This window comes from Denticeps clupeoides, chromosome 1 (assembly GCF_900700375.1).
Source record: "Denticeps clupeoides chromosome 1, fDenClu1.1, whole genome shotgun sequence".
Classification (NCBI taxonomy): domain Eukaryota; kingdom Metazoa; phylum Chordata; class Actinopteri; order Clupeiformes; family Denticipitidae; genus Denticeps; species Denticeps clupeoides.
Window position 1 is genome coordinate 26,420,481 of NC_041707.1, and position 18,555 is coordinate 26,439,035.

The 18,555-nt window shown below is 48.7% G+C and overlaps 1 protein-coding gene across 17 annotated transcripts in view; it reads right to left on the bottom strand.

Moving 5' to 3' along the window:
- The window catches only part of LOC114784646 (adhesion G protein-coupled receptor L3), a 233,205-nt gene that overhangs the window by 113,880 nt on the left and 100,770 nt on the right, over positions 1-18,555 (bottom strand). For all 17 annotated transcript variants that reach the window (XM_028970307.1, XM_028970298.1, XM_028970311.1 and 14 more), the window contains one exon: positions 16,986-17,095. In XM_028970307.1, the coding sequence (XP_028826140.1) occupies positions 16,986-17,095 (110 nt within the window). The remainder of the gene's footprint in view (positions 1-16,985; positions 17,096-18,555) is intronic.

An 18,555-nucleotide genomic window follows, 5' to 3' on the forward strand; every position in this document is an offset into this window, starting at 1 on the left:
CACGACCGCCATCTAAACTTCCATCTCATCTCTCTGATTCACTCTCTCTCTCTCCCTGCCAGCTCAGCTCCAAGGTGGCAATATTTCATAACCTTGACAGTGCAGGGAGCCACTTGTGTGACAGGTGCAAGGTATTGGAGACCAGCCAACCCGTCTTCCACTAGGGAATGACAGATAAAGGAGAACAAATGTAAGCAAAAGAAAAAAAAGAGAAAGAGAGACACAGAGAGAGGGTGTGAGACAAAGAAACATCCCCCAATCGTGTCTTCATTTCATTTGCTGAACACGTCATGCATTTCGCAGGACCTTGAAAAAAAATAACAAGAGAAACATTTGACTAAACAAAAAGGCATAGAGTGGAGAGGGCTGGAATAAGAGCTCTAGTAACATGAGATGCACACAAGCACAGGGGAGGGCTGCCTCATTAGGGATGCGGCACGGCAAGACCTTTGATTAACACCGGCGATCACACGGAGGCCCTGAGGAGGCCGATCACCAATTAACGGAATAGCTGAGCACTTAGCGGCCTCTGATGCTTTGAGCAACAGCAGTGCGTTTCACGAGGAACAAGGCCCTCATATATTACTCCAGTTCATGCTGCTATTTCCATTTTTACAGTCTGACTGACCCCACACTGACTCATGTGCACTACTGTAATCATACCTGTCTACTACAATTACAGATGTGCTCTTAACACATTAGCAGAGATCATTTCATTTTTCAACCAAATAAATTCAGCACTGTACACAAGAGCGATACCAAGATGCAAAAGTACAAAACAATTAAAACATTAAAATTTTAATAACATTATCCAGTCAGTGGTTCGACAGTTTGATGTCCTTGATGAAGCTGTCTGTGTGATTAACCTGTCTGGTCACAAGGTCAGCTGTCGCCAAAACATTTCCTCTCAATTCACACTTCAGCACGCACAGAGATTGGCACGCAGGTGAGAATAAGCCATGGCGGAAATGAGGCTTACACCTTGTGTGCACCTACCCAACACACAAGGAGCTCAATTCAGAGACCAGCTGCGATGACCACAGGGAGATCTCACTAGATAGATTGTAAGGGTCCACTGAGCAAAACTAACACAGCTTCATGGATAAGCAAGTGCTAATGCTAGCGAATGCTAACAATACTGGAGTGGAGCATGTGGGCAAATGGTAGGTTAGGGACTCAATTACATGTTAGAGCTTCAGAGAACACACAAAGCATAAGTAAATAAGTAAAGCAGATGGGTAAAATAAGTTGAACATGTTACCAATTGTCTAATTAAATATATGTCTAAAGGTGCAACTGACATGAACTTCTCACCAAATATTGGTAACGACCCATCCAATTCCCACATGCAAACAAATCAAACTAGAGATGTTTGGAGGTCCAAGGTCCACAGATTTGAGGACTATTTCTGACTATTTGAAGAATATGGATTGTTACTAATTTCTGGGGAGAATTTCAATATTTATCTTACTCTATGTATTTATATTCACAAACTCACAAATCAGTTGTAGCGATCCCTACTGGGAGTAGCTGAAGAAAATACTTATTTCAAATTCAGTTGATTTAAATGTTGTATATAAAAATACAAAATGAATAGAAAACTATTTAATAATTAAGCGCCATGCAGTAAGAAGGGGGCAGGCTGTCAGGATTGCCTGCAGCTGGGCTCCACACCGGAACCCAATCCTGACGCCCCATAAATGCCGGAAGTTTCCGCCCGTTCGGGGTCGCTGGCATTTTCGTGAACTCTATGCACGAACTTGACCTTGTTTGGTGTTATGTGTTTTGAGTTCTGGCAATCGCCACACGCCTACGGGTTTGTTTATGTTCTTTATTTAAGTTTAAATCGTTTTCGGCCACCGCGCCAGTCTTTATTTGTATTTCTTTGTTTGTTATAATAAAACCCCCTTCCCAGCATGTCAAACCTCTGCGCTTCCTTCCCTCGTAAGTCCGTAGTCGTGACAGAATGCCAGCGACCCCCCCAAAAGCGCAGAGGTAGAAAGCAGAGGAGAAGAAACGCCGCGAAGGACGCAGCCCGGCGCGGCGAACGCGGACGCCAGACGAGAGACGCGCCGCCCGTTCTGGTCGAGCGTTTTCTCCCCGAGAAGCCGTGGTACGCGGCGCCGCGTGATGACGTCACCCCCGGGAAACTCCGCGAAACCCGGAAGCGACAACGTCGGCGGGTGAGTGGGCGGAGCGAGGACGTTGGCGTCGGCAGCAGCGAGGAAGTGACGTGGGCAGCGAGCGCAGAAGATGCGACCCCCACGATCTTCGCCATGTCGAGCCAAGAACTCTGCGCTCTGCTGGCAAGACTCCCCGTGGACTGGGACGACACGGACGACGACGAGAGCACGGGAGACGAGAGTTGGGCTCCGCCCATCGCACCAGTCTGCAATCGTCGCGAGGTCCGTGGGGACCCACGTCACTTCCAGGGGGGTGAGAAGCGTCAACGGCGGCGTTCGTCCAGCGAGGAGGTGGGCAGCCTCCAGCCCGAATGGCCAGAGTTCTGTCCCTGGGAGTTGATCGCACCCTGGGTCCAGGATGTCCGCAGGGTGGACGACCCTCGGAGTCACAGGTGGGAGGACACGGATGACGAAAGCGACAATGACGTGGATTTTCGTTGGGCAGTCGGGGCCGGGATGGCTCCACCCAGCGCGCGCGTCCGAGATTGTCGCGACATCCGTGAAGATCCACGTGACTTCCGAGGGTATGAGGTCGACACGGACCAACACGAGGATGACGCCGATTGGGCAGTCGGTGCCGGGATGGCTCCGCCCATCGTGCCCGTCCATGATCGTTGCGAGGTCCGTGGAAACCCACGTCAGTCCCAGAGGTGCGACAACAGTGAGGAGGAGGACAGCGATGTGGGGGTAAGCTGGTGGAACAGGGCAACAGGAGGTCGCCAGCCAGCAACTGCACTGCCGGAACTGCCTCACAGGGAAGATGCCCTCCCAGCTCCAGTCGCCGACCCGCCTTCCCTCTGCTCGGACGTTCCCCAGCTGAACGGCAGCGCATCACCAGCGCCCCCGCATGCTGGAGAAGATGTCCACCACCCCCCACGCCACACGCCCACCACCATCTCCAGCGACGTGCCCAGCCCCGTGTGGGACAGCCAAATGGTCCCAGGACCCTTCAGTGGGGCAGCAGACACTGATGAGACCATCACCATCCTCGCGTGTCTGCTTGGGTCAGCATGGGGCTGGAGCACAGCCCTCTGGCAGCAGGGAGAGACCGACAGGAGTTTTCGGGACTTCCAGCAGAGACTGAGGGCGGAGTTTGATCGGCCAGAGCCTGAGCCATGGATCGAACTCTGCCCCTCCACCACGTCCAGCGCCAGTCAGGATCCGGGGCAAGAAGACCAAGCACTGGCGGGCGACGAAAAGATCGCACCTCCCGAGATCCTGGCTGTGCCCCCTGAGGAGGTCCCGGAGAGCCCAGAGAGGGAGCCAGACGACCCTCTCTTCTGTCTGTCTCTGTCTGTGTGTGTGTGCGTGGCATATGTGTCCGTATGTCGCCCCCACTTCCCCTCTTTGTGTCCACCAGATGGCGACCCAGCCACGGAGCCGAACCCCAGGGAGGAGGTTCCTGACCCGAATGTGCTGGTCCAAGGCGAGGTGGACAAGCCCCAAGGTACCCCTAAGTCCAGCCGGGGGGGGTGCTCCCCCAAAGAATTTTTTGGGGGGGTGCAGTTCGGGTTGGGGACTCCTCCTGAGGGGAGGGTAGGTGGGGAAGCGATTGAGCTGGGTCCTCCGGTAGCCAGTGAGGAGGGCGGGCCAGGCATGGGCCTGCGTCTGCCTCCAAAGGGGTGGAGCGCCATAGAGCCCCCGGGTAGGCATGAGGACCCAGCTGGGACAGGCAGGAAGAGGGCCTGCTTGTCCCAACGGACGCAGAAGGGGCTAGCCGGATGGTCTGGCAATGCCTCCCCCTTGGCACCAGGGCCGGGCAGCGAGAGGGGCTGCATAGTCCCAGAAGGCACCAGCCTGGGGTGCCTGGAACAGTCGCCGGAGGTTCTGGGACAATCTCCCTGCGCGGTGCAGGGGGGGACACAAGACGTGTCAGAGGAGACGTGTGGAGACAGGGCCCACACGTACCCAGATGGATCGGCCCTGATTATTGTGTGCAGGTACGAGGGTCCGGGGCCGCCAAGCGGGACCACGCCGGGGAGCCAGGCCGAGGGTCCGGGGCCGCCAAGCGGGACCACGCCGGGGAGCCAGGCCGAGGGTCCGGGGCCGCCAAGCGGGACCACGCCGGGGAGCCAGGCCGAGGGTCCGGGGCCGCCAAGCGGGACACGCCGGGGAGCCAGGCCGAGGGACCGGGGCCGCCACGCCTGACCACGCCGGGGAGCCAGGCCGAGGGACCGGGGCCGCCACGCCTGACCACGCCGGGGAGCCAGGCCGAGGGACCGGGGCCGCCACGCCTGACCACGCCGGGGAGCCAGGCCGAGGGACCGGGGCCGCCACGCCTGACCCATGCGGGACCACGCCGGGGAGCCAGGCCGAGGGTCCGGGGCCGCCACGCCTGACCACGCCGGGGAGCCAGGCCCGATCGGGACCGGGGCCGCCACGCCTGACCACGCCGGGAGCCAGGCCGAGGGACCGGGGCCGCCACGCCTACCACGCCAGGGGAGCCAGGCCGAGGGACCGGGGCCGGCCCACGCCGGACCACGCCGGGGAGCCAGCCCGAGGGACCGGGTCCTCCAAGGGGAGGATACAGCAGGGGCAGGAGCCCTGTGGTTGCCGCCGTTCCCGCCCCGCAGCCCCCCCACTGATGGTACTGTTGGGGCTCCGAGGACGTAGCCCTTGGAGGGGGGGCCTCTGTCAGGATTGCCTGCAGCTGGGCTCCACACCGGAACCCAATCCTGACGCCCCATAAATGCCGGAAGTTTCCGCCCGTTCGGGGCGCTGGCATTTTCGTGAACTCTATGCACGAACTTGACCTTGTTGGTTGTTATGTGTTTTGAGTTCTGGCAATCGCCACACGCCTACGGGTTTGTTTATGTTCTTTATTTAAGTTTAAATCGTTTTCGGCCACCGCGCCAGTCTTTATTTGTATTTCTTTGTTTGTTATAATAAAACCCCCTTCCCAGCATGTCAAACCTCTGCGCTTCCTTCCCTCGTAAGTCCGTAGTCGTGACACAGGCTGATGACTAATCTTTGTTCCTTACTTCTTCCTGCCTGTTCCACCAAGCCTCCTATTGATCACAGTAATGAACTATTCTAGGTGAAAGGCTTTAACTTTGTGGCCTCCACAGTGCATTTTTTGCACAGAGATAAAAAAAAAAAAACTCAATCTGATCATTCTATCAAACCAAAGGATGGACATTTGAAAGCAGTAACCCAGAGCCAAAACCATGTCAATTAACCTAACTGCAATTATCACCAGATAAAAACTGAAAAATACAATGACCAAATTGTTCCCTTTTACACCATGAACTTCAAAATGAGGTACAGGAACAATTTTGGCCTCTTTAGTTAACATGCTCTGAGGCTGGAGCCATGAATGTGTGGTGGGAAGGAACAAATGCAAACACGCGACTCACATACAGGGGAATTTAATAAATAATAACTGTGGCATAAGGGTCTTAAACAGACATGAAAGAAAGATAACAGATAAATGACCAAACAAGGATGAATCAAAGCAAGGATACACATAACAGTTCCACACAATCAGGAACTCAAAACAAGAAAAAAATGAAATCGTGACAGCTGGGCATCATGGGCAAATAACAACATTCAAGTGGCAGGTTTAAAAAGCGTTTATTGTTTAAGACATGAATGAATATTGTCTTAATGGAACAGGTCTGCCACATTTAAGAACCTGGGTGGCAATACACCAGTGCATCACTAAAAGACAGGAATAGTACATCAAAACTAAGGTGCCTTCTTTTCCTTTTTTCCTATCATTCTTTCCTATCATTTTTATGAAGATTATGAAAAGAATGTTAACATTTTTAGAATATATTATTCACTTTTTTAAGCAGTGAGAAAAGACAAAAGTTTATCATAGTTGTGTAATCACAAGCCCTGAGTCAAGGTCAGTGAGGTGAAGAGAGGCACTATGCAGATCTGACTCATAATAATATATAATCAGAAACCACCCGACAATAAGAGTGATCCTGCCAGGAAGAGGGTCAACACAATAATCTGCAACTTGTATTGGAGATCACGCACATTTTGAGACGGTGTTTGAATGTGTGCACACATCTGTATGTGACTGCATACCCTCTCCTTCATCTACAACTTCCATCAACCCTTTATCCATTGCATAATGTAAATGCACACTCATAGTCTAAACTAATATGGACACTGCTCAAAGAATCGGAGAAAAAAACATAAGGAACGTAGCCTGATGATTGCCTTCTCGTCAACCTTGTTTTTCTGTGTAACATATAAATGAAATGTTCCATACAATGAAAGCACCATAATGCAATGCGTCTGAGTGTCCTCAGCAACATTTTCCAGTTCAAACAGCAGCGATTCAACTGAGCTGATCTCTATGCTGCTCATTACATTGATGCTGCCTGGATATGAGTCCAGCAGTATCTCCACTTGACAGAGCAGCATTCAGACCAGAATACTGATGACACTGTCCTCCACACCAGGGAGAGAAACAGAGATAGAAGGCAGAGAAGGGAGAAATAGAGACAGAGAGAGAATGCAAGATTGAGTGGGAGGCAGAACTTGTCAGTTCGGCACAAGGTAAAGATTCTTTTGCCAAGGAAAATTCTCTCAATGGGTGGCTGCTTACCTTAATAGTTCCTCAAATCACTCAATCTGTCTTCACCAGTCTGGGGTAGTAATTGCTAATTGCTTTATCTTTCTTCCACAATTTCACAGTGCTAATAATTTACCTGACAGCAACAAATCTCATCTGTCTGTCCGAATATCTGGCCCTATGTTTGCTCCTCCATGGTCACTTGTGACATTGACTGAAGGCTGTGATTATAATATTCCTTCTGAAATAATCTTCCTTTCAACAGGAGCAAAGTTTCAGTTAGTATTGTAACTACTAAACAGTTCTTGGGGACAACTTTCAGGATTTAATAATTTTTTTAATTATGTAATATCATTTTTAATCTTGGTTTGTTTCTTTTATGTTCTCATCCCAGTATTCTGAGATCTCTCACCTAATCAATAACTGCTCAGAAGAGTTAATATATTTATATATGTGCCAAGTCCATGTTAAAGAGTCAGTCGTTGCTTTTCCATTGCTTTTTCCCTTTTTTGCGATAAAGTGAGAAGACTAGAAAGTTTGGCATTTTGTAGTACAAATTATGTTTATTTAAAAAAGAAAACAAAAAAAACTCAATGGCTCAAACAGCAAAGAAACAAACACAAAACTCAGGCAGCACATGACTTACTTTCAGTCTACTGGCAATGATTGTGACATGCACAGAAAACACATTAATGCAAGAAGACTTTCTGTTTCCTGCATAAATGTTTTAAAATGTTTTAAACCCTAACCGGCGCCAGCTGGGTGCCCAGCAGCATCCTTCCCTGACAGTGGACATAGCTTTGTTTCTGTATACAGTACAGGCCAAAAGTTTGGACACACCTTCTCATTCTTTATTTTCATGACCATTTTGCGACAACCAAATGACCATTGGTTGATTCTCACTGAAGGCATCAAAACTATGAATGAACACATGTACACATTATGTACTTAACAAAAAGTGGAGATCTGCCCTCCACAGTCACTGGACCTGAACCCAATTGAGATGGTTTGGGTTGAGCTGGACTGCAGCGTGAAGGCAAAGGGGCCAACAAGTGCTAAATACCTCTGGGAACTCCTTCAAGACGGTTGGAAAACCATTTCAGGTGACTACCTCTGCAAAGTCTGCAAAGCAGTAATCAGAGAAAAGGGTGGCTATTTTGAAGAAACTAGATTATGAAACATGTTTTAAACATATTTGAGTTATTTCAACTTTTTTTGTTAAGTACATAATTCCACATAGGTTCATTCATAGTTTTGATGCCTTCAGTGAGAATCTATCAATGAAGGTGTGCCCAAACTTTTGGCCAGTACTGTATATACTTTAAAGGGTGCTGGTAGCATAGTGGGTAACACACTCGCCTATGAACCAGACGACCCAGGTTCAAATCCCGCTTACTACCATTGTGTCCCTGAGTAACTTAACCTGACACTTAACCCTGAGTTGCTCCAGGGGGGGACTGTCCCTGTAAATACTGATTGTAAGTCGCTCTGGATAAGGGCATCTGATAAATGCCGTAAATGTAAATGTAAAACAATAAAAAACATCATGGTTATCTCATGGTTATCTTTAGAATTTGTCACAAATACTGGTTATCACAAAGTTTGCTGCTTCATTATTTTAAAAAAAATTGTCAGTTGTTTCTGTGATGTATTGAAGTGTAATTACATTTTAAGTTTCAATGGCTTTTTACTGACAATTACTATGCAAAGAGTCAATATTTGCTGTGTTGGCTCTTTTTTTCAAGACCGCTGCAATTCGCCTTGGCATGCTGTCAATCAATTTCTGGGCCAAATCCTGACTGATGACAACCCATTCCTTTAATTAGTGTTTGGAGTTTGTCAGAATTTGTGGGTTTTTGTTTGCCCACCTGCCTCTTGAGAATTGACCACATGTTCTCAATTGGATTAAGGTCTGGGGAGTTTCCTGCCTATGGACCCAATGTTTTGTTCAATGAGACTTTTAGTTATCACTTTGGCTTTATAGCTACATCATGCCGGAAAAGTATTTGATACCATTCTTTATTCATGGCTGTGTTCTTAGGCAAAATTGTGAGTGAGCCCACTTCCAGGACTGATTACCTTTTTAGCGTTCACCTTTTCTTTTTTTCCTTTTTTTTTTTGCAGAATATCAGTCTATTGTTTGTTTGTTTTTTTTCTCTCTTTCTTCTTGACACCAGGCCATCCTCCAAAAGTCTTTGCCTCACTGTGCATGCAGATGCACTCACACCTGCCTGCTGCCATTCCTGAGTAAGCTCTGCACTGGCGGCACCCTGATCCCGAGCTGAATCCTCTTTAGGAGACGGTCCTGGCTAGGGATGCTCTCTCTCATATTCTCATTCATATATATATATATATATATATATATATATATATATATATATATATATATATATATATATATATATATATATATATATATATATATATATATATATATATATATATATATATATATATATATATGGAATGAAACCCGAATATATGGAATGAAGTCTGAATATATGGAATGAAAGTCTGAATATATGGAATGAAGTCTGAATATATGGAATGAAATCTGATGTCACCAAGCCGTTGGCGGCATTTTGAGAATGTTAGTTCACTAAACAGGTGAATTGCTCCTCACCACGAGTGATTCTGCACTAAACCCAGTGGCAGCAGTCTTAAGCAGCGACGACATAATAAACGCTCTGGCTAATGCTTGCAGTAACACTGCTAATAATTCTACCAACATTCAGCATAGAGATTTATATTATGTTTCATCGTGGAAGACCTAGTGCAGCGACAGTAGCTGCTTATTCATCAAGCACCCGCACTGACCGAAACAGGCCAGCTTCCCACCACGATTCCTACCTACAACCTCCGTCTTTTAATACGAAAACGGAGGTAAGTATACAGGGAAGAAATTACAGGGCAAACTACTTCAGCATTTTAAATACGATATACCAGCGCTGCCCGATCCCAGCGCGCCATGCAACGTTTAGATTCAGGCTGCACACACAAAGTTTATTCTATTCTATTTTATACATTAATGTAATCTGCACTTTTTAAAGTTAGCAGAACCTTTGTATCTTTAATTAAACATGCTAATCCGCGCTGTAATTTGTATAAAATCGTCCCTGTGGCTGATTGTGCTATATAGTGAGTTGAGTTTGTGATGAACCCGGTGTAGCAGATTTTACACGTTAAAACAGCACCGGGGATACTCGCACGGGCAGCGACGAGTGTAAAATAGAACAGAATAAAATTTGTGTGTGCAGCCTGAATCTAAACGTTGCATGGCACGATAGGATCGTGCAGCGCTAGGATCGGATTTAAAATGCTGAAGTTAGTTTGCCCTTGTCAGGATTGCCTGCAGCTGGGTTCCACACCTGACTCCAATCCTGACACCCCATAAATGCCAGAGACTTCCGCCACGTCGAGATCTCCGGCATTTTCGTGAACTTGACATTGTAACCTTGTAGGTGTTAGTATTTTCAGTTCTGGCAATCGCCACACGCCTGCGGGCAAGTTTACGTTCGTTTGTGTTGTTCCATTTTATTTCCCGTTTTTGGCCACCGCGCCATTGTTTCTTTGTATTTATTGTTTGTTATAATAAATCCCCTTCCCAGCATGTCAGACCTCTGCGCTTCCTTCCCTCGTAAGTCCGTAGACTTGACAGTATGCCGGAGATCCACCCAAAAGCGCAGAGGTAGAAAGCAGAGGAGAAAATGCACCGCGAAGGACGCAGCCCGGCGCGGCGAACGCGGACGCCAGGGGAGAGACGCGACACCCGTTCTGGTGGAGCGTTTTCTCCCCGCGTGATGACGTCACCTCCGGGAAACTCTGCGAAACCCGGAAGCGACAACGTCGGCGGGTGAGTGGGCGGAGCGAGGACGTTGGCGTCGGCAGCAGCGAGGAAGTGACGTGGGCAGCGAGCGCAGAGGATGCGACCCCCACGATCTTCGCCATGTCGAGCCAAGAACTCTGCGCTCTGTTGGCAAGGCTCCCCATCGCGCCAGTCTGCGATCGTCGCAAGGTCCGTGGGGACCCATGTCACTTTCAGGGGGGTGAGAAGCGACAACGGCGGCGTCCCTCCAGCGAGGAGGTGGGCAGGCTCCAGCCCGAATGGCCAGAGTACTGCCCATGGGAGTTGATCGCACCCTGGGTCCAGGATGTCCGCAGGGTGGACGACCCTCGGAGTCACCAGTGGGAGGACACGGATGACAAAAGTGACAATGACGTGGATTTTCGTTGGGCAGTCGGGGCCGGGATGGCTCCACCCAGCGCGCGCGTCCGGGATTGTCGCGACATCCATGAAGATCCACGTGACTTCCGAGGGTACGAGGTCGACACGGACTACGACGAGGATGATGGCAATTGGGCAGTCGGTGCCGGGATGGCTCTGCCCATCGTGCCCGTCCATGATCGTTGCGAGGTCCGTGGAGACCCACGTCAGTCCCAGAGGTGCGTCAACAGCGAGGAGGAGGACAGCGATGCGGGGGTAAGCTGGTGGAAGAGGGCGACAGGATGTCACCAGCCAGCAACTGCACTGCCGGAACTGCCTCACAGGGAAGATGACCTCCCAGCTCCAGTCGCCGACCCACCTTCCCTCTGCTCGGACGTTCCCCAGCTGATCGGCAGCGCAGCACCAGCGCCCCCGCATGCTAGAGAAGACGTCCACGACCCCCCACGCCACACGCCCACCACCATCTCCAGCGACGTGCCCAGCCCTGTGTGGGACAGCCCAATGGTCCCAGGACCCTTCAGTGGGGCAGCAGACAATGATGAGATCACCACCATCCTCACGTGTCTGACTGGATCAGCATGGGGTTGGAGCGCAGCCCTCTGGCAGCAAGGAGAGACAGACAGAAGGAGTTTTCTGGACTTCCTGCAGAGACTGAGGGCGGAGTTTGATTGGCCAGAGCCTGAGCCATGGATCGAACTCTGTCCCTCCACCACATCCAGCGCCAGTCAGGATCCGAGGCAAGAAGACCAAGCACTGGCGGGCGACGAGAAGGTCGCGCCTCCCGAGATCCTGGCTGTGCCCCCTGAGGAGGTCCCGGAGAGCCCAGAGAGGGAGCCAGACGACCCTCTCTTCTGTCTGTCTCTGTCTGTGTGTGTGTGCGTGGCATATGTGTCCGTATGTCACCCCCACTTCCCCTCTTTGTGTCCACCAGATGGCAACCCAGCAGCGGAGCCGAACCCCAGGGAGGGAGTTCCCAACCTGACTGCACCGGTCCAAGACGAGGTGGACGAGCCCCAAGGTACCCCTAAGTCCAGCCGGGGGGGGGTGCTCCCCCAAAGAATTTTTTGGGGGGGTGCAGTTCGGGTTGGGGGCTCCTCCTGAGGGGAGGGGAGGTGGGGAAGCGATGGAGCTGGGTCCTCCGGTAGCCGGTAAGGAGGACGGGCCATGCATGGGCCTGTGTCCGCCTCCAGAGGGGTGGAGCGCCATAGAGCCCCCGGGTAGGCATGAGGACCCAGCTGGGACAGGCAGGAAGAGGGCCTGCTTGTCCCAACGGACGCAGAAGGGGCTAGCTGGATATTCTGGCAATGCAACCCCCCTTGGCACCAGGGCCGTGCAGCGAGAGGGGCTGCATAGTCCCAGAAGGCACCAGCCTGGGGTTGCTGGAACGGTCGCCGGAGGCTCCGGAACAATCTCCCTGCACAGTGCAGGGGGTGACACAAGATGTGTCAGAGGGGACGTGCGGAGACAGGGCCCGCACGTACCCGGATGGAACGGCCCTGATTATTGTGTGCAGGTACAAGAGTCCGGGGTCGCCATGCGGGACCACGCTGGGGAGCCAGGACAAGGGTCCGGGGCCACCATGCGGGACCACGCCGGGGAGCCAGGCCGAGGGTCCGGGGCCGCCATGCGGGACCACGCCGGGGAGCCAGGCCGAGGGTCCGGGGCCGCCAAGCGGGACCACGCCGGGGAGCCAGGCCGAGGGTCCGGGGCCGCCACGCGGGACCACGCCGGGGAGCCAGGCCGAGGGTCCGGGGCCGCCACGCGGGACCACGGCGGGGAGCCAGGCCGAGGGACCGGGGCCGCCACGCCTGACCACGCCGGGGAGCCAGGCCGAGGGACCGGGGCCGCCACGCCAGACCACGCCGGGGAGCCAGGCCGAGGGACCGGGGCCGCCACGCCAGACCACGCCGGGAAGCCAGGCCGAGGGACCGGGGCCTCCACGGCAGACCACGCCGGGGAGCCAGGCCGAGGGACCGGGGCCGCCACGCCAGACCACCATGGGGAGCCAGGCCGAGGGACCGGGGCCGCCACGCCAGAACTCGCCGGGGAGCCAGGCCGAGGGACCGGGGCCGCCACGCCAGAGGATACAGCAGGGCAGGAGCCCTGTGGTTGCCGCCGTCCGCCCCGCCGCCTCCACTGATTGTACTGCTGGGGCTCCGAGGACGTAGCCCTTGGAAGGGGGGCTCTGTCAGGATTGCCTGCAGCTGGGTTCCACACCTGACTCCAATCCTGACGCCCCATAAATGCCAGAGACTTCCGCCCCGTCGAGATCTCCGGCATTTTCGTGAACTTGACATTGTAACCGTGTAGGTGTTAGTATTTTCAGTTCTGGCAATCGCCACACGCCTGCAGGCAAGTTTACGTTCGTTTGTGTTGTTCCCTTTTATTTCCCGTTTTTGGCCACCGCGCCATTGTTTCTTTGTATTTATTGTTTGTTATAATAAATCCCCTTCCCAGCATGTCAGACCTCTGCGCTTCCTTCCCTCGTAAGTCCGTAGGCGTGACAGCCCTGTAATTCCTCCCTGTTTACTTAGCTCCGTTTCTTTATTAAAAGACGGAGGTTTATGTAGGAATGGCGGTAGGAAGCTCGCCTGATATGAAAATATTGAAAAATTTCATCATCAGTAGTCCTATGCTGAATGTTGGTAGAATTATTAGCGGTGTTACTGCATGACATCAGACTTTCATTCCATATATTCAGACTTCATTCCATATATTCAGGTTTCATTCCATATATTCAGACTTTTATTCCATATATTCGGGTTTCATTCCATATATTCGGGTTTCATTCCATATATTCAGTTCCCTGTCAATATATATTATTTATTTCCTGTTTGGCTTGCAATAATATATAATTATTATTATTAGTAGTAGTAGTAATAGTATCAAGTTTTGTGGCATAAATATGCTACACATACGTGCTATCACGTGCAATTACTGCGATCGCAATTTCGCTTGCGAAGCAAACATCCACAAACATTGCCCACAGTGTTATCAGGGAGAAGGTGTCTTGCAAGACGATCTGAAAAGTTAACTCAGAAAATCTGCTAGTTCAGGACATTATGTGGAAAGCTATATAACAATAACTTGCCACTACATAGATGAGAACTGGAAAGTTAATTCAGCTGTCCTACTAACACAGAGTATGACAATCAGACACTGATAACTTTTTTGTTTTCTAATCTTAATTTGTTGTTTTAGAAAAAAATATTTAATGCAAATATTTATTTTATTCTTTTTATTTATATAAATTAGTTTTTTTTCTGTTGTCAGAAAATTTGACGATGTGTGAATCCAGATTCTGTTCTTGATATGTCCTTTGTGCTGTTGTTTGCACAAAAAATTATCACATATTTAATCAGACACTCCTCAGTTCTATTTTCATTCAGTTCTAATTTAATATTTGTCAACGAGCGAGTTCGGGGACACACTTGCAGACAGTACAGGCCACTTCCGCTCACTTCCGCTTCTGGGTCGCTGTCTCCCCAGCTGATCTTGCTCCCTCTGGTGGGCTGGAGGTGGTATGTTGGCCGTGACAATATTCTAATCTGATCAGTTAACGGTTAATGTTCGGTTAATGAACAGCAGTTGTGTCATGATCCGGTCCGAAAGGGGTTACTCCCTGTTGTTTCACTGTTGTCATGTGAAATGTTCCCTAATCGTTTTCACCTGTGTAAAATTTATAAAGCTGCCCTGTTTGTTTCTGTTCGCCATCAGGTCTTTGAAGTTATGTTCCATGTTCACCAGTGTCTCGGATGTCTCCCCTGTATTGTGCTTCACCCATTAAACCCAGGTTTCGTGATGTCAGCGATGAGTCCTTCCTTCCTCGTCACCTCTCTGTCCACCTCTCCTTTCACCTGCCTCATCATGCCCGCATGGTTGTGACAGATTGTCGGTTGGGAAAATTTATCGAAATGAGCATCCCTAGTCCTGGCGCTTGCTGGACTTTCTTGGGCACCCTGAAGCCTTCTTCACAACACTTGAACCTCTCTCCTTTAAGTTTTTGATGATCTGATAAATGGTTAATTTAGGTGCAATTTTAGTAACCGCAATATCATTGCCTGTGAAGCACTTTTTATGCAACGCAATGATGACTGCACATGTTTCCTTGCCATAATGTCATGATCCGGTCAGGCAGGGGTGACTCCGGATCTGGAGTTCGGATCAGAGTTTCATGTTCGTCTCGTGTAATGTTCCCTGATCGTGTTCGCCTGTATATTTATATAATTGTATAAAGCTATCCTGTGTCTGTTCGCCATCAAGTCATTGTGTAGTGATGTTCCCCTGTTGTGTGCATTATGTATTAAACCCCTGTCCTGTGACGTCCTGCATATGCGTCCTCCTTCCTTGCCATGTCCAAACCAATGTGACAGAATGACCTGACCATATTTGGACGCAGCCGATTGACGCCCCGCTAAGATCCAGGGAGCCGTGGTTGGTCGGGAGGACGTCTGTCCCACAGTTCTATGTCTGATGGTATCCAAGGTTCCATGTATGGACGTCCCCCGACGTCGCCATCTCGTCCAGATTCGAGCGACGCACCCCTGGTAATCGCCAGTTCGCCGCCATGATCTATGCCATGTTTCATCATTACCCCAAGCGTGACAGACTCTCAACGGCCTACGAAAGCTACCATGGGGTCTAGAGGATCTATCACGCGGTCCATGTTCCCCATGGCGATTCCAGTGACGCACCTCCCGTAATCGCCAGTAACCCGCCATGATCCATGTCATGTTCTTAAAGTTTCCCCAAGCGTGACAGACTCTCGGCGGCCTACGAAAGCTACCATGGGGTCGAGAGGATCTGTCACGCAGTCCACGTTCCCCCTGGGGATTCCGGAGGCGGGGAGTACCAACGAATTCGTGTGGCCAGACCTCGATGGCCTATGAAAGCTACCGTGGGGTCGAGGAGACCGGTCGCGCAGTTCAGGTGCTCCCAGCGTTAACCGAGACGAGAAGGTTATTCTAATGTCAGAATGATCTCCAGCCTTATCAACACTTAATGAGAGAATCCCTGAAATTTCAGAAAGTTCTTTTGTGGCAGGGCTGAAATGCAGTGGAAATGTTTTTGGGATTAAGTTAATTTTCATGGCAAAGAGGGACTTTGTAATTCATCTTATCACTCTTCATAACATTCTGGAGTATATGCAAATTGACATAATAAAAAAAGAAAGCAGCAAACTTCATGAAAACCAGTATTTGTGTCATTCTCAAACCTTTTGGCCACAACTGTAGATAACATGAGTAGTGAATATAAAGACCAACAAAAACTATATATAATTACATATATATAGTCACATGGCACAGTGTAAGCGCTTATTAAATAAATTGTCATTGTATACTGATTTGTACAACAGATACAATAAAATGTAATATATGTAATAATAAAATTATAAGGCACTGGAAACTGAGAGCTTGCTCACACATATACATACTCACTCGCACACAGTTATAACTTTCATATACAGTACAGGCCAAAAGTTTGAACACACCTTCTAATTCAATTATATATTTTCATGACCATTTACATTGGTTGATTCTCACTGAAGGCATCAAAGCTATGAATGAACATGTGGAGTTATGTACTTAACAAAAAGTGGAGACCTGGCCTCCACAGTCACCGGACCTGAACCTAATCGAGATGGTTTGGGGTGAGCTGGACCGCAGAGTGAAGGCAAAGGGGCCTAAACACCTCTGGGAAATCCTTCAAGACTGTTGGAGAACCATTTCAGGTGACTCTCTCAATGAGCTTCAAGAGGTAATGTCAAGAGTGTGCAAAACAGTAATCAAAGCAAAGGGTGGCTGTTTTGAAGAAACTAGAATATAAAACATGTTTTCAATTATTTCACCTTTTTTTGTACATAACTCCATATGTGTTCATTCATAGTTTTGATGCCTTCAGTGAGAATCTACCAATGTCATGAAAATAAAGAAAACACATTGAATGAGAAGGTGTGTCCAAACTTTTGGACTGTACTTTATAATATTGTATTAATATTAACATATAAATCTGTTGCAAGCATTGAAGTGGAAAAAGGGATACATACTGTATGGTACACATTCATATTGTACCTCCAGGTACTTGTATGTGCCTGGACAAGGGTCAGGAAACACTTCAGGTCCAGCCACCACAGCACACTGCGTCCGATTGTTGCATCTGCAAAGTGAGCAGAGTAAAAATGTTATTGTAACGGGAAAAAAGGACAGATCCAATGTCACCCATTCCCACATCCCATAAAGTGCACACACCAAGACCATAACTCAATTAGGAAAGATTTAGTGTGTGGCTAATGAACAGGAAAAAATGGCATTTTATGGTTGCAATTATGGAATCAAAGCATTTGTGGCTTGAGCACACACTGATTGCATGGCTGTCAGTATTAAAATGAGCCATTTTGAAAGGAAGAGGTAGTGCTGGTGTGAACTCTCATATGAATTTGGTAGCACAAGATAAAATAGATGAGACCATAACTAATCTGCTGAGCTGGTGACCTGTCAAAGACATCATCATTTTGAAATTTGTTTGTTTCAAAGAAAAAAATGAACAATTTTATGCATATGGATATTTTATGATTCACTATATTGGCACACTGTTTTTCGTTGTTAATAATTATTTCCAAAACTATTAAAAGCACACATTAATCTTTTTGGTGGCATTTAAAGTAAGAATATAATTTAAACTGGCAATTTAATACAAGCCTATTGGCAAAAATCCATTTGCTGAGGAGGGAATTCAAGTGTAAATTAAACAAATTTTAACAAATTACTTGTCATTCCGGTGGCTGTTTCCAGCTACATAAAAATATATTTATTTTCTTGCCAAAGTGAATCACAATACAAGGTTCAGAAGGTTGAAGCAGGCTGACAACATGATTCATACAGAACAATTAAAGGCTTCCTTTACACCTTAATTAACATTGATTCAACACTGACCAATCAATCTCCCTGAAGGTACAGAGCAGTGAAGGACCTTCTCATTTAAGACCGTTTCTTAATAAGATATGTGTGAGATGCCATTGCCATCTGTGTTTTATGGGTTCATGACCCTCACTGCCAATCGTTCACACCCCACATGGCACATGTCTGAGCACACACACACACACATACACACACACACACACACATACACACACTCCATTCCTGTTTATTTGGAGCTTTAAATGTCACTCAAATAAATACGGTTACAAGAATGGAGAAAGAGAAATTACTGAGGCTGCCTGGTTTACATTCTGCTTTTCTTTTGTATTGAACTGTTAGTGCATAGTGAACATTTGGATGTGTACTACAAAGGACAGAGAAAAAATATGTACACATGTTATTAAAAAAAATATTAAATTTGAGATTTTCCATGAACCCAAGGAAACTTACATTTAATTGAGCAATAAGACATTTCACTGAATGATACTTTGGAACAGAATATGTATAAATGAATGTCCAAAACTACAACAAAAAGACCTTATTAATGGCAGCTTTTTTGAGTATTTTTTAGGTTTGACTACATGTCAATCCTTGTGCGGGGCAGTGGTGGCCTAGCCGTTAAGGAAGCGGCCCCATAATCAGAAGGTTGCTGGTTCGAATCCCGATCCCCCAAGGTGCCACTGAGGAGCCACCGAGCAA